This window comes from Epinephelus lanceolatus, chromosome 9 (assembly GCF_041903045.1).
Source record: "Epinephelus lanceolatus isolate andai-2023 chromosome 9, ASM4190304v1, whole genome shotgun sequence".
In the NCBI taxonomy this organism is placed as follows: Eukaryota; Metazoa; Chordata; class Actinopteri; order Perciformes; family Serranidae; genus Epinephelus; species Epinephelus lanceolatus.
In genome coordinates this window covers 7501985-7519149 of record NC_135742.1, presented here as the reverse complement: position 1 = coordinate 7519149, position 17165 = coordinate 7501985, and the positions used below count along the sequence as shown (strand labels likewise).

At 37.3% G+C, this 17165-nt stretch overlaps 1 protein-coding gene across 5 annotated transcripts in view; it reads right to left on the bottom strand.

Annotated features, from left to right (window-relative positions):
- slc4a4a (solute carrier family 4 member 4a) overlaps positions 1-2511 on the bottom strand; it is a 78492-nt gene extending 75981 nt beyond the window's left edge. For all 5 annotated transcript variants that reach the window (XM_033619483.2, XM_033619484.2, XM_078170506.1 and 2 more), the window contains exons 1-2: positions 2375-2511; positions 1517-1614 (exon numbers count right to left, since the gene is read on the bottom strand). In XM_033619483.2, coding sequence (XP_033475374.1) covers positions 1517-1533 — 17 coding nt within the window. In that variant the 5' untranslated portion in view covers positions 1534-1614; positions 2375-2511. The remainder of the gene's footprint in view (positions 1-1516; positions 1615-2374) is intronic.
- Between the last annotated feature and the right edge of the window lie 14654 nt (positions 2512-17165).

The window sequence follows — 17165 nt, the reverse complement described above, 5'->3', positions numbered from 1 at the left end:
ATGCAAGTGTCGACAGGGTGTCCAAACCATGGAAACATCAAACAGCCTTAAGGCATCCAGATTGTGTTATTATGGTGTACAGTATTTATTGCAGTCATTGCATGAGATATGAGTAAATGTGTCCCGGTCATGTAGCTGGTGACCTGTTCTCCAGTCAAGTTTTGAAAAGTCAAATCCCTCATGCGATGAAGGCAGAATGTCATCAGATATCAGATTCCCCTGAACCTCAAAAGAGTTTCTCTACACAATAAATGAATACCTACAGTTTTAGTTAACTGATAGCTACACAGGATTTTCAACTGACAGCAGTTTTTTATTTTACTGCAAACAAGGTTTAAATTCAAAACTTTATTTCTTGGTACTTTCTGTACTTTCTGCATCATTAGTTCCCACTGCTTACTCTGTGATTAAGGGGGGAAACAAAATGCAGGGCTGAACTGGGATTTAACATCCTGGAATTGTGCCTCCAATATCATAATAACACATAGCTTTTTGAAAAAAATTACTCAATAATTTTCTATGGCTGTTTTCACCGATTTTAACTGAATTATAATGTTTGCTTTTTTCCCTTTTTGCATCACTTTACTTGAGGACATCAGCATTATTAGGGGAACAATAGATTTTCAGAATTTATAACAGGATCTTGTATCTCAAAATAAGAAAAATTAGTTGAGACTACACAGGATCCAAATAATTGAATGATTCAAACTCTTGTTGGCGAATTTCTTTATGCATCAGCATAGGCAAATTTCTGGTGATAGCTTTCTGACAGCAACCAGACTAACGCAAGTGACAATGTGTCACCTGTGCCACTAACCACAATCAACTTAAAAAAATCTATTAACCAGTTTGGTAGTAGTCCACTTTAAAGGATGCATAGATAAACCAACAATGTCCGTTTTCCTGTCAGTCTTATAACCATAAGCTGTGATTACAAAGGTGGTGTCTTTTGTTTACACTATCTGAGGTATGCCTCCAAGGCTGGAATCCTTGCAAAGCAATTACACAGCAGTTCATGTCTAGACGCTTAAACTTTAACATGTTCAAACTTTAAATGACCTTTCAGGGAACTGTCAACACCCAGCTCTGTCGTATGCATATACAGAAGACGTTCCTCAGGTAAGTGGTACATTTAAATAAGATATGATTTACTTTTAAGTTAACTTGAAATACAGCAAAGTCAGCTAGAGCCAACATACTGAAATCAGTATCTGAGACCATTTCACCTTCTTGGCAATCAGAGCCTGTTGTAACATGTCAGCCTCATTACCAAACCACTTGTTCCTCAAGTGAACCTGACCTCTAAGCATTCATTCCTCCTTATTTAAAGTACCAGTATCTGTTTGCAATCACTTGTTCCTCAAGTGAACCTGACCTCTAAGCATTCATTCCTCCTTATTTAAAGTACCAGTATCTGTTTGCGGGCTCTTCTACACGTCTTATTCAATTTATGTAAGGTCAAGTATCGGTGCGTGGAGTGAAAAGCACTCCTTTAAAGCTCGTTGAAGTCACTTACTTCTTGCCGCTGCTCATCTCTTCAGGTTGCGTGTGATAAATCTCCTTACTGAATGTGCTGAGCAGAGCGGATCACCAGAGCGGCTGCTGATGCTTGACCTGACAAAGTAACAAATAGAGAAGAGGTCATTTTTCTGCTTTCTGTGAATTCAATGCACATTCACAAGATCTTTTGCACCCCAAATGCTTTACTGAAAATTAAGTGTTTTGGGCTACAATAACACCATGAAAAAAATCTTAAGGATATTATACTACACAGGTGTAACAGTAAGACTTAATATGGGTCTGTTGTTGGTCCAACATTAATAACTGATTTTATTCAAAAACACAATACAGCAAAATATGATCACAGCAGTGCCACAGGTACACTTAAAAAAGGAGAAATACAACCAACATCATGCTGACACTTTCTTTGTGCACCTTGAAGGAACTGTAGTAATCCTGTGATAAATTTCAGTACACTTTGCAGAGCAACAGCAGACTTTATAACATGATGCAGTTGCTTTGGTTCCTACTAATGAACAGCAAAGGAAGTTCAGCCTTATAAATCATGCTAACTAGCCAAACGAAGCGCTTAACATAAACAAAACACCCTCCCACTGCGCATTTACGCACAAGCCCCCCTTTAATCGCGTGATAAATTGTTCCAATTAACTTTAGACAACGGAGACACCATAACTCGAAATATATTAAAAAGTGACATAAAGCACGATAAAGCCGTTCAATCCCTGAGGGCACCGGTGACACGCTGCAGGCATATTATGGTGATTTATGCTTGAGACGCCTCTTCACACATGCACTGGCCTGAGGAAATTCAGTTGTCAACAACTTCGAGGTGAAACAAAAGTGACTGACTTACCGCTGTAGTTCTGATCTTTGGCTCTATATGTTTGGCTCCTGTTTTCACCCTTGCGGTGGCATGAAGGTAAAGATGTCTACTTCCACAGCTCGGGTAAGTTTGTATGTGGCATTGTGCGGCGACTGCGCTGAGCATGCTGCCGCCTCTATCTGCTGGACCATCCTTCTGTCAACGCCACTCCTCCGGTGGGAGGTCAAACTGCCCCACGGCTGCACCACCATCACTCTATCAGATCAACCCCCACCACGGCACAATTGGACCAAGTCATTGCACAGTTATGCCAGGCAGGGTCAGTGCCTAAACACACAGTTAACATGAAGTCAGCAATCTGTGGAAGTTATTGAAAACATAAACAATACTAAAACATCTGTAGTTTTGTAAAATGAAAATCAATCACACAAAAATAGCAGGTTGATAAAAATAATACAAGAACATACATACAACAATAAGGCGTCTTAAATTTAAAAAAAAAAACAACTAATACCTGATAAATGTTTCTTTAAATATCACTGATTTTTCTTGTTTATCTATTATGTTGGTACTTGCACCTGTAAAAACTTACCTTTATATATTTTGGCCATAAAGCTATCTGTCACACAGATAATTTGATGTTTTTAATTCAAATTGTTCAGATAAATCCCTTTAATATTCCTAAACTCGCATAGTTCCTCAAAAACCCTCTACAATGAGTTACAGGATTACTACAGTATCTTTTTATGAGACACTTGATGGGACTGTTTATTTATTTTAGCTGTGCATTACGTATTTTGGATCTACAGCGCCATCTGTTGGATGCAACAAGGCACGATTAGCTGGCATTGCCTGCATACCTTAAATTAAACATCCAATAGTGATCATTTATATGTATAAACTTAACAGGTGCAACAGTAATCAGATGAAAATATGATTACTCAGTTTGTGTCCAAAACAAAGCTGTGTCATTACTCAAGAAAGACTGAGAAATTACTTTATGTATCAGTTTTGCTTTCACTAAACCCAGCATCAGATCATTAATACCTCAAAGATCATCAATATTCAAAGACTAGAACTCAATGATCTATTGAGATAATTTCACACCAAAAATATTTAAATGCTTAGAAGCAAAGCTATGAGACTTGTCCATGCTCCTCCCTATTGTTTTCTTTACAGGATTACACATGGTTTGGGGATTTCTTCAGTTCAAGCCTCAAATTATCCCCAAGCTTTCTGACTTTCTATTAGTAGGATTTGGGAGATTTTCATACAGAGCTTCTGTGGCTCCATTCATTTATTACAACTAAAAATAGAAAAAAATTTGGGCAACTTGTGACTGGACAAATAAATTAAATGCACCCCTGGCCCTTTCTATTTGTTATTAAGTTTTTATCCCTCCCAAATGTTGGAAAATAAACTCATACTAAAGCTACAAACTTACTTTCAAGAACTAAGAAAACTGACCATGTCTTTAGCTCCACCATGACCCTTTGAGATTAGTTATCCGTAACAGGTTAAAAATGGCCAAGACCACTAACTAACTTATGTATTTTAGGTGAATTAACCTATTGCAAAACAGGAACATCCACAAGAAGACAGTTACCATGTTTTCAACATATGTATTATTAGACATTATGAGAAGAAAGAGGGTTAGATGTTTACTTTTCTTGGAAAGTGAAAAAAAAGACATTAGCCTGCTGAACTTCTCTTTCACTTGCCAGTTTCAGCATAATGACTCAGCATCAGTTAGCTAGCATACCATAGCTAACATAGGTCAATGTTTTGCTTAGCTTAACACAGCTGTTAAAAAATACTGTACCTGTTATGCTCCACAAGTTTAGGGGCAATCCTTTTAATAAAGTAGCTAATGTTATTAAGAATATAGCATTAGCCCTGTTTATACGTTGTTAATGATGCCGCGCACACAAATATAACATTATCTGCTAAAGTTATGTTAGCAATGTTAATGTTATAACTTAGCTAACTAACCTAAGCTAGCTAGCTAGTGTAAAGTATGCTAGGACATCCTTCGGCACAAAAATAATTCTAGCGTCTATCTCGATATCATTGACCAACTGTTGTGAAATATAATAACGTAAGCTAATGTTGGCTATGTTTTAAGTGATAATATTTATCAGAATATATTGTCGGAAAGCCGCACTTTTGTAGCATCTGTGCCGCGCTTCATTTCAAACAACTGTAATGGTTCGCGCATGCGTACTTCAATATAGGTGTGGCAGTGCTGCATTAAATTTAAATGGCTGTACCCGTTCGCGCATGCGTACCTCAGTAAAGGTGTGGCGGACTATTACGCATGTCGCTTCCGTGTTTCAGCTCTCAGACAGCTGTCTGTCATCCGGCGGCAACACCTTCATGGAAGCAGGCAACAATGAAATAACACCCTGATCAATAAGTAAAATGTAAGGTGACATCTTTACACTGTGTTACTGGCAAAAGAACTGAAAGTTGACAGACAGGCAGCCCTGATGGCTAAATGCTTGCTACGCAGGCTACAAATCCAGGAGATACAGAGCAACAGTAGTATCCCATTGGTTATTTTTCTGTCACCTAGTGGTAGAATGTATTAGGCTACATTTACTTAGTTCTGTGAAAAATTGTAATGCTTGAGTACTTGCACTTGTTTTTAACTTAAATATGTTCTTCTCATGCCACCTTTTACTTCCACTCCATTTTTGAGGTAAATACTGTAGGCCCAGAGTGAAATCAGGTAACTTTTTGGTAGATTACAAAGGAAAACACCCAAGATTCTGAAAACTACCTTGAGTTTTACCTTTACAACTTGTTATGGATCTCTGTTGTATTTCTATAAAGAAAATGTTACCCTACTTTAGAAACTTTGGACCTGGAAACACATAAGAACCCCTACATCACTCCAATGACATGTTCAGGTAAAATGGAACAGCTGGAAAGGTAAAATGGGACAGTCACATTTGTTTGTATTTTGTATTTTATGGTTAAATCCATGTGTCAGTTCAGTCGCTATATAATTAAATTATTGATCTAACCAAACTACTTATTTAAAAATATCAACCAACTTTTCTGCCTGGGCGTGCGTGTAACCATAATGGCTAATTCTGGCCTATTATGGCTGACATGGACTCACTGCATCATCTTTAAAGCAACAAAAATATGATGTGACAGGGAGCCACACAATAGCATAATATCTCATGATGTTATGGCACCTGGTAGCCTAAAAACTGCTGATTTTACTTTACAAAACTTTCCCATTTTAGCTTAATTTCTATTGTCCCATTATACCTGAATGCCATATATATACCATTTTTATTGTTATCCCCTTACTGTTACAGCGGATAGGGCTCTGTGTAATTGTGACAGCATTTCTCTTTATTTTCAGATTTTTTTAATAAATAAAATAACCAAGCAATCAATCAATTAGGCATAATTAAGAAAATAATAAGCAGATGAAAATAATCATTAGCTGTAGTCAGTCCCATACAGAATAGTCAAAATCTTGCTTTTATATTACGTAGTAATAATAATAAGATTAAACAGTCAAGGGGGGGCTTTTTTGTGCTTTGAGCACTATTAATACTTGTAGTGCATGTTCCTAATCATACTTACATATTTTTACTTAATAATATTAATATTTTGATATAAAATTTTCAGTGCAGGACTTAAAAATGTTACCTTTTCCTCATTAAAGGATCTAAATATCCATCACTGCTGCCTCCTGAAACGTGCCAAGTCCAGTAATCACTAAGTTTTCAGCCATGGTTTGGTCTCCACCAGCTCCCAAGACATTTCTTTAGTCACTAACTCTGGCTCTGATAAACCCATTGAACCCGGGTTAATGGCTTTATTAGAGCTTGTTTGCTGAAAACAGCTTCATGCTGACAGCGGTGAGAGTGAATGTACAGTAAATGAGCCATAATACAAGTTAGCTAAAAGAGGCCAAGTGGATCCATAGAGTTTCAGAAGGGCGTTTACTATCTTTGGTTTTGTTACTATAAACAACGTCCTCTGCATTACCCCTTGTCATTGGATCTTTTATTTATTATCTTTTATTATTATTATTTATTTTAAAAGAAATTTTAGATTGTTGGTAATATGGATGAAATCAGCTGTATCAATGATAACATGGTCAAATAGACTAATTGGTTTTACATGTCTTAAATTTTTTATTTGTTTGTTTGTTGCACTGAGCTGCGATTTGACTTTTTTTGTGATTTTTGCATACTTTTCCATCTTGATTTTGAATAATTTTTTACAGTGTGATATTGGTTTCAGTTTCACCATTTAATTCAGGTTTTTATTGTCTGTTTTTCCTCTCAACTGGGGATTCCTGACAGCTCTTTAGACGTCTTAACTCTCCTCACTAACCTTGGTTGCTGTGTAACATTTTATTGTAACGCTGCGCTGATTTCACGTTTCTTAAACTTAGACTGGACTGTACTCAGTAACCAGACATGTAACTCAGGAAAAATGGGTTTAAACATTACTTGCTCATTTCAGGTGTCATCTACAGTAAGACACATACAGTAAGATACCTGATACCTTTTGGAAAGTAGGAGCTATTGCCAAAACATGACCATGAGAGAGACTTCTGGCTGTCACGTGAATTTGTTATCTGAGTGACATAATCTGTTATCAGACTGACTTGATATCTGGTTTAATTTTGTAAAATGTCCTGTGTGTCAAAAGTATTTTAAACATACACTTTAAAAGAGATTTTGTCATATGAAAACATTTACTACCAGAGGACTTTTATTTTGATTAAAAAAAGAAATAATAATGCAGAAAAGGCACAATTTGGTGCAAAAAAATCACCAGAATTCAGGAGATTAAGTCTTTGACACTCAAGATTTTCTGTCAGAAGACCCCCAAATTCCTGCTTTATATATGTACCCCCAGTGTTGAAACAAAATGTACACCCTTGGATGTAAGACTAACTAAAGATATATAATTGGACGAATGAGATGAAGCTTTTATTTTCTATTAATAATGTTTATTTTTTAATATTAATGTTATATTAACACAGGATCGCAAATGAATTGTGAGTATCGGGATATTTGGATAAATCTTTCTGTGTTTTCAAGATATAAAGATGCATAATAAAAGACAACAAGTATTTTACTACCATAGTTATCAGTTATGTTAAGCAGTTTTGGGCATAAGTCAAAGAATACTACACTTAATTTCGTATGGATAATTATAAAAGAGAACAACATATTCATTGATTCATTGGTGTGCAGTGAACAACCTGTCACTAAACATCAAAAGACAAAGGACGTCTTCATTGACTTCAGATGGCAACATGAGAGCACCTACCACTCCTGATAGGAGAGGAGGGGGTGGAGAGGGTCCCTAGTTTAAAATTCTTGGAAATCCACATCAGCGAAAACCTCAAGTGGACTATAAACTCTACTGCTCTGGTGAAAAAGGCCCAAAAGAGACTATACTTCCTCAGGATGCTGAGGAGGACCAACTTCTACAAAATTACCCGAGTCTTTCTGCCACTGCTCAGTGGAGCGCATCTTGACATACTGCATCACGGCCTGGTATGGGAACTGTTCGGCAGCAGACAGGGCAGCTCCAGACATCTCCAGGTCTCGCTGCCACAGCAGAGCCTGCAGGATTGTTAACAACAGTACTCACCCCTTTCACCACCTGTTCACACTGCTGCCCTCTGGAAGACACTACAGGGCCCTGAAATGCCGCACCTCCGGACTGAGGATCAGTTTTTACCCCACAGACGTACCCCAAATCCTCCTTTCACCCCCACCACAACAACAATTTTAAATTGCACTACCATGGACAGATGTACGAGAACTGCATATGCACTTTATCTTGTCCTTTTTATGGCACCTTATTTATCATATTTCAGCCTTATCCTATTTTAATAAGTGGGTATGTGAGTGTGTGTTGCGTAAATTGGAACAGTTTTCTTTTAAGAGAGACAGCAAATTTTGTTGTATGTGAACATGCAATGCCAATAAAGGCCTTCATTCATTCATTCATTCATGATTATAAAAGAGAACATTATTTTCATGATGTAAATAAATGTGTGGTTAAACTCTATTTTTGTGTCTTATTAGCCATTTGGACTGACCGTCTTAATGTGCTTGACAACAATGAAACAATTGATCCTCATGCCTCATGTACAAGAGGCATTTTATTGCTTATTGTTAGAAGACCACCTTTCTGAACTTTTGTATGGCAAGATAATGAAGTGAATAACAAAAAAACATCTGTAATAATTGTGCAATTAAAGTATTTGGGGCTGTATGTCAAAACTAAGATACAGAACTTTGGTGAATGAATTAATTATCATGCTTTCATAATGCCTTTGAGTGTCCATTTCAAGATAAACAGCACTTTCTACCCAAACATGCCAACATCAAAAGTAAGAGATTGCTGTCTTTTGCTGTGCTTTCCTTCATTGTACCTGAATTTTCCACAAGTTGAAATTTGTTCTCAAAACAATGTTTTATGTTTTTATTCACAACACAAAATATTGTTAAGGCTAACATCAGTAATGACATATCTGAGACAAGTTAGTGTGAGACGCGATCGTCCCTCATACTTGAGTGTATAATGCAAAACAGCTGCTGTTTTACACATTTACAACCCGAAGCATGTCAGCATTTCCATGTTTTCCACCACAGGTCTTATTTGTGGAAAAAAAAGCTGCAGAGTTGAAAGAGCGATGGGGAGACAGAAAAACATTGTGGACCTGGTTTTGCTTCAGTTCACAGTTCCACAGCTTTACTTTAAATTCTGGTTCAAAACATAAAGTATTTGCCACAATTATCCCTTAAAGGAGGATTTGAGAGGCGTTTGCATTGGCTTGTTGACCCTTTGTAGTTTGAAATGTGTTTGAATCTGATGCTGCTGTGTTGATCCCTGATGTTTTTCCACTGAGTTTTATTTCGTGCCAGCTCGTGCCTTTGATGTAAAATTGTTCCAGGAAACCTAGTTTAACCTTTACCTTTTCTCTGAAATTCCTCAAGCAATATCATGATAATTAAAATAAACAAAACTGTATGAGATTTATAATCAAACAGTTCAATTAAGCAGGCCTCCCAGTTAGTCAATTAATAAACAATTTTCACAGTGGCAATAATTATGAGATACTGTCTATTCTGTCATTTTATTGTAGTGTTATCATCATTTTGCATAACATTTTTAAATAGAGCAACTTTTTTTGTCTTTTATTTAAATGATTTAGACTTCATACAGAAAAATCCTGCAGGATTTTCCTTAAAAAACAATGTATTGACGCCCAGTCATCATCACCTATGACCTTCTAGAAGTGTGGGTGGTGTATTTTTTCTTCTCTGCCCTCTGCTTGTATTTTCTTCTTTTCTGTGTTCAGGACCTTTATGGGCGTGTACCTCCCACACTTGGGAAATGCACATGTCACAGCAGCTCAAAGCACAGACAGAAAATGGAGGGTGACAATGTATGCTTACTATAGTTAGGTCAGGGTTTTATAAAAAGGAAGTGACCAGGTGCCAGACCGTAAGCAGCAGGCATCCAAGAGGCACAGTGCCGAGAAAATGTACATATAGTGAGACACGTATGGCTGCAGTTGCAGACACATTCTGTTTGCAGTGTACATGATACGCCCCTACAAACCCGCCCAGCACTAGTACAAGACAAATGCGCCAACGCAACGGCTATCTGAATGAATGCGACACCCTTGTGAATAAAACTGAGGCCAAACATATTGATTATTAACTTGATCAATCTTTATACATCAAGTTGTAATTCCCTTTATAAATAACGATAGCCAACCCTTACCATTACCTTAATGCCTCTCTTTAACCTAATACTTCATAGCTAGCTAATCGCTAACCTATCATTCTTGTCAAGACTTAATGGTCAAGGAGCGAAGGAGGCTGATCATGGACTGACATGTAGGTACAGTGGGCGGGTCACATAGCAACTCCAGCTGCAGCTGTACCTACTCAAATATAGTTGGGGGGATGCCAAATGATAGTGAATCTGGGGTTGGCTTTTTCTTCACTTTAACTGGCGAGCGTTTTTACAAAAGGCAACCCACAAACCTGCCTTCATCCTATATTTTTTAACACAGTACAGACAAAACATGAATAACAAACACCACTTAACTACAAAAGACAAAAATCAATACATAAATACAACAAGAGGGTTGCTGGTTCAAGCCCCCGGGGTGGGGAAGCCCACGTGTGAGGAGCCTGCACGCTCTCCCTGAGACCCTGTGCCTGCACCGGAGTACCCTGGTTCCCCTGTCACCCCCCAGATTTTCCAAGTAGGCCAATTGTACAGCCAACACAATGGGTTAATGTCGGTTGCCCAAAGTTAGATATACATTATATTTTCTCCATTTTCAAAATATTTCTGTCCACTATTGGTACCTCTAGAAGACATCTGACACAAGACACCTGCTCATGAAAGGCTAGTTTACTGATTTCAGTAAACCAGTCCAAAAAGGCTAGGATCCCTGTGTCTTCAACCCCCTCATTAACTTTTTAAAAAATGATTTGTCGGGTTAATTTTTTTAAAGGTTTACCATAAATGTTTGTGTTTATTCAGTGTTATTGGTGTCATCAAAAGTTGGGATGTCAAAGGTCCAGTATCTAGGATTTTTGGGGAATATAGTGGCAAAAATGGAAGTATGATTTCTTTATAATGTACCTGAAAATAAGAATAGTGTTTTCATTGTTTTGTCTTTCGTTCCTTCAGAATGAACCGTTTATATCTACATATGGAGCGGGTCCTTGTCTATGGAGTCGACCATGTTGCAGCGAGCCAGGTCTCACTCCGAATCTTTGAAATCCGGGTCTTGGACGGTGACTTGCGAATGACAGACACTGACGAAAAAAGCTGTGGTTTAACGTCGGCATCATACACGGCCGGTTACCGTTACAGTTTAATGGCACTCAGCGGCATCAGGGGGAAAAGCAGCTGAACAAGAACAAAAGTTAAGGCAGTGAAACTTCAAGTAGGGAGGGTGGGAAGGGTGGTGGAATGGTCCAACAAATGCCAACCTTCACTTGGGAGAGTGGTGTTTGCGTCCTGTAAGATTATAAAGCCAAACCCTGTTCTTTTTTCCTGAACCTAACCATGTTCTTTTGTTGCCTAAGCCCAACCATGTGCGTTTGTTGTTGGAGGAAAAAAGAATGTCAATATACGTTGTTGTACCAACGTAGTGCTTTTATTTTGAAAGAGAGACTGTAAATGGTAAATTTCCTGTGAAAACGGAAGTGTATTTTGAAAGAAGACAATGTATGTAACATGCAGAACTTGACACAGCGTCAATAATTAATGCACCCAGGGTACCTTTCACATTAAATCGGGACATAGACGTGACCAAATGTCGATACGTGGCGAGGTTGGAGTAAGAATGTGTTGTTGCAGCACCATGCCCAGAACGACCAAACTAAACACCAGCTGGAGTCAGTGATATTACCAATTTAAATGACCGGGTTTGTTTGTTTTGGAGAGGAAGAGACCTCTGGGGATAATTCAGCTTCATGAACAATGATCACTGAAGGAGTCTTAACCAGTTGAGCAATCTATAATCCTCACTGTGAGATGCCTCTAAATCCTACACTCTAGACCTTTAAGTTCCATCCTTTCACATATCTTTATTGTCTCCATAGTCCTCAAGTTTCCTCCTTACTTCTCTTTAATTCTAACATCTACCTGGATCTCATGGTAACTGATCACACCATTAAGGATCACTAGAGATGATTTTACTGGATATAAAGTTTTGAGTGTGTTATTTCTGTTTTTAGTTGCAAAGAAGCTGTTGAGCTAGACCTGGTACATTTAGTGCACTGTCATGAAATGACAATAAATCAATAAACAACAACAGTTATTGGAGATAAACTCAAAATCCTCTGTACAATATTTCCACATCTTACTACCAAGATCACAAAAAAACACTTTGATACAACTGCTGACCTCGATCTCTTTCTGCCACGCGGGCCGTCATCTCCATATTGAGACAAATTGCTTTCTAACATCTGCTTTTCTACTAGGCCTAAACACAAGTCCCTCAAACTGAAATCATTAAATTAGGGGTCTTAAGCAACAACTTTTGGAAGAACATTCTGTGACGGATAACCATTGATAAACCCTGGAATAAAACCAAACAGGAGGCCAGAATTGAGGCAAAGGACATGGAGATGGATTATGCGAAAGCAGGACATAAACACCCATGACGAGACAAGTGCTAGATTAATGTCCACAGAGAGGAAAAACAGGGATGCCTGAAGGAAAAACTGAAAACACAAAGAATTCCATGAATTTCAGAAAAGTACAGAGTCTGGAACTGCCTCAAAAACCATCATGCAACTTGGTATTGTTTGACAGGGAATTATAAGAGGGTCATGAAAATACTACTGTCCCGATCAGTTATAAATTTATGTTGTTTAGATAAGTGAGAAAAAAGTGACATGTTTTAATGTGTACATCATCTACGGGGCAGATGTTCTCACACACATGTGAGGTTTCAGTTTACAGTAAGTTATGTGGCAGAGGTCTGTGAGGAGAAACAGGAAAACCTCTTCAGAGCCTCCTGCGCTGACCTGCAGTGACCTGATGCCCTTATTGGGCTCAACTTCGTCTAAGCGTGCTTTAAAAACAGTCGCCAGAAGAAAATGTTGGCACTGAATTTTTCTGCAAACCACAAATAACCATCAATACAAGTTGCGGGTTACAAATGTATCATATCAACGTTTCTAAAGTGACATAGTATATAATCTGTCATTATCATCGGGGGTTGGAGAGGTGGATGGTGTGTCACCGAGACAAGATGCCTGCTAAGTTATTTAGTCAGTCACTGTTGTGTTTTCAACGGCTTTTTAGGCACCAAAGTGAGTGTTTTGTAGCAACCTGCCACTAGATAGTGCCATGAAAAGTGGTTGTTTTTTGTTGAGACATTAGGCAGGTATTTAAAACCAAAGACCAATATTTTCCTAACTATAGCCAAGTGAATTTTGTTTCTAAGCCTAAACAAACATAAACCACAGCAATGTTGAAATGTGAAGTGTCAACATATCCACTACATAATGATATACAAAGGTAACGTATGCATGGTTTGCAGAAATGCACAATGCCAACATATTTTCTGGCCATTGGGTTGATAAACTACCTTTTATTTCAGGAATACCATATTTTTAAAACCTCTCAATGCAAACCTCTGCAAAGATAAGCTGCTCATTAAGTGTTGTTTTTACATAACACAAATAAAAAGTCTGATTTTAGTCAGCTGCTCATTTTACATTACTTGTAAGAATAACATAGGTCTAACCTTCTTCCGATTAGTTTATTGTCTTTTGATTAGCTGGCCAGGTGGTACAGTTTGCTGTAGGGATGCATGATGTTGGACTGTTTGCCGATATCCAATACGTTGCTATGGAAGAACTTATTTGGCTAATAACCGATACCAATATTGATATCATCAATTCTCTTCTGCAAAGGAATTAACATGCATCGTGATTGCCCACCAGCAGATGGAGACATGAAATACAATACTTTTCAATGTATCTAATATTCATTCATTGTGCAAAATAAAAGAAGCCACATTGTCCAATTCTGATACTTCATTTTAAAGCCAATATTGGCCAGTACCAATGAAGTGCTGATGTTATCATGCATCCCTAGTTTGCTGTAATGTGTTGGATTCGCGTGAATATCCCATATGTAGTTGATCAGTCATTGCACTGTAAAAAAAAAAAAAAAAAAAAGTCTGCAGCCATGTTAGCAGCTCTGTGAGCCTGTATTTAAGCACAGATGTGCTTTCACCTGCATACTGACGTGCTCATAATGACAATGCTAACATGTTGGTGATTAGCAGGTGTCATGTTTACCATATTCACCGTTGTAGTTTAGGGTGGCAGCATGCAACTTAGCATTGAGCACAAAGTACAGCCGAGGCTGTTGGGAAAGTCATCAGTTTTGCAGGTAATTGATTTTAAATTAACTCAAACATGGAGCTAGTTTAAAAAATCAAGGGATCTTCAAAGTTACTACAACTCATACCGAAAAGAATTCATGGTATTCCATCCATGGTATTCCATCATAATGGTGCAAAAACTAAAAATCAGAGCATCACCAAAGTCAGTAGGATTCATCCTCTGGGAACCATAAATGTCTGCAAAATGTCATGACACTCCATCCAGTAGTTGTTGAGATATTTCAGTCTGGACCAAAGTGATGGACTCACTGACAGACCACATATGAAGCCAAAATATAAATATAAAGAATTCATTTTCATTCATTTTCTGTAACTGGTTATCCTGTTATGAGTTGCGAAGGGGTCCCAGCTGACATTGGGCGGGTGTCAGGGTACATCCTGGACAGGTCACCAGACTATCACAGGGCTGACACATAGAGACAGGCAACCATTCACACTTTAGAGTCCTCATAGAAGGGCTCCCCCTCCCTGGGTTTGAACCAGTAACCCTCCTGCTTTGAGGTGACAGTGTTAACCACTGCACCACTGTGATACTCAAGAAAAAAAAACACACACAAATACATTTAAAAGTCATAGTCAAGAATGTATTTATTGTGTTTCAAATGACCTACAGGGTGGTTTTATATAATCATTAATGTATGTTAGGACACTTGAGGTACACTGATGTACATGCAGAGGCACATGAAGCTCCTAGCTGGTGGTATTCCCCACAATCTGTGAACCAACTAACTGAGTCAGCGTTTTAGTCTACATTTGACTGTTAATCTGTGACAGAGGAAAGCCACATGTAGATCTGAACTGCTGGTTCCTGTCCCTGCTCTAAAGATATTATGTAATGTACACTGTGTTTTGTAGTGGTTAATGTTGCTCAGTGGTACAACATTTATTTACAGGGCTTCAATGAAAAGTCTGTGTGACGTCATACTGGTTAACACTGGACAGTGGGGCCTCTTCTCCCAGTACAGAGTCCAAAACATTACACAGCATGTCTTAATGTGTGAGATCTAAATAAAGTTACTCTCCATAAAAAAATGTAAACACATTTCAAATAGTTTAATGGGAAGCTAATGTCTATGTCTTTCCATTTTAACTGAGATTGCATTGAAACATTACAAATGTCAGACCCGCAGATGCCATGTGAGTCCATACCATCAGTACCACATCTCCTCCTATTGTCCATTTTGGGTATTGCATGTGTGGCAGAGGAGAACACTGAGGGAAGTGACATAAATCCTGTTTTATAGGTCCACACTTAAAAATTACTGTCAACTTTAAAACCAAATTGAAACCCGATAAACTGTACAACCTTAAATTCTTTACTGACTCATATATTTTTGAACAGCTTAGCTTAATCGCTCCTTTTACATCTTGTAAGACAAATCTTAAGATGAACATGTTTTCAATAGCCTTTGGTTGCTCAGAGTGGTTTTAATATTTTAGTATTTTATGATCCTGTTATGTATGTGATTGTTCTTACCCGTGTTATTCTGTTTTATATTTGTGCACATGTTATATTGCTTTGTATTTGTGTGTCATTCCATTCATTTGTACAGTTTCCTCACTTCCACATGATAATTATAATTATGAGTTAGTCATTCTAGTTAAAAATGTGAAATGTACTCTTAAAGATTTATTTATAGATATATTTTGTTGTTTTTTTCTGTAATTGACAATGTATGAATATGAAAATAAGTATATGGGTATGTGGGTGTACACACATGTATATATTGGTAGAATTATAATTCATATGTCCACATATTTAAATATAAAAAGATAGCAGGACGAGTTGATGCAGATATATAAGTAACATTAATATTTATTTTTTGTAAGGCAAAGACAGTTGGTATTATATAGCATACATTTGGACTGGTTTATACTTGTAAATCATGGATAATTTGTAATTTATATTATAAACTAAGATAGGTTTTTGTGAGATAGATATTTGGTAATTACTATTATATACATGGGATACTTTTGTGTGACAAAGTTAAATGGTAATAACAATAATATATTCAGAAAAGTCTTAGGTATAGGTTTATTTATATAAGGAAACTGTTTTCATTTCACTCAATGACTTATGAAAAAGGGGTGGGATTTAATAAGTTTGTACTTTCTCCCACTCTATTTTGAATGTGTAACTCAGAATGACTGTACACTGATTTTCATTATGCTTTTCATTATTTGTAAATACTACTTTATTCTTCTGTCTGCTTGTTTACATGTTCATGTCTTTTTTTTTACACATTTGAGTTAAATATCAAATGTCAGTATACTCAATCCACTGCTGTCAACTCCTTAACATGTTTTTTTCTTCTTTTATATCCGCCACTTGCAGTATGATACCCCTAATACAGCTCATGCATTTATTTCCCATTCATACTTTACATTCTCTCTAAATAGTAACGCCTTTCTGTTAGAGTTTTTACTTTGCACCCTGATTGCCATCCCTGTGTTGTCATTGTCATTTGTAACTTGCATCTCTCTTTCATGAATATATATATATTATGTGGCTCCTCACCTTGCAGGGTTACTAAAATGGTGCCCTACTACAAATAAAGTAAGTTGTATGTCTTGTACATATCATTTTTGTCAAACCTAATCCAGCAAACCACGCTATTTCTGAATGTTTAAAGTATCCTTGTAACCAGTGGTGGATAACTAAGTACATTTACCCAAGTACTGCAGCCTACTTAAGAAGAGTTTGATGTATCTGTACTTTACTTGACTACTTCAATTTTCCACTACCTTACACTGCTGCTCCACCACAGTTCAGAGGCAAATATTGTACTTTATTTAATAACTTTAGTTACTTGTTACTTCACTTTACTAGATTAAGGTTAATGATGGAGAATACAATTAACATATAAA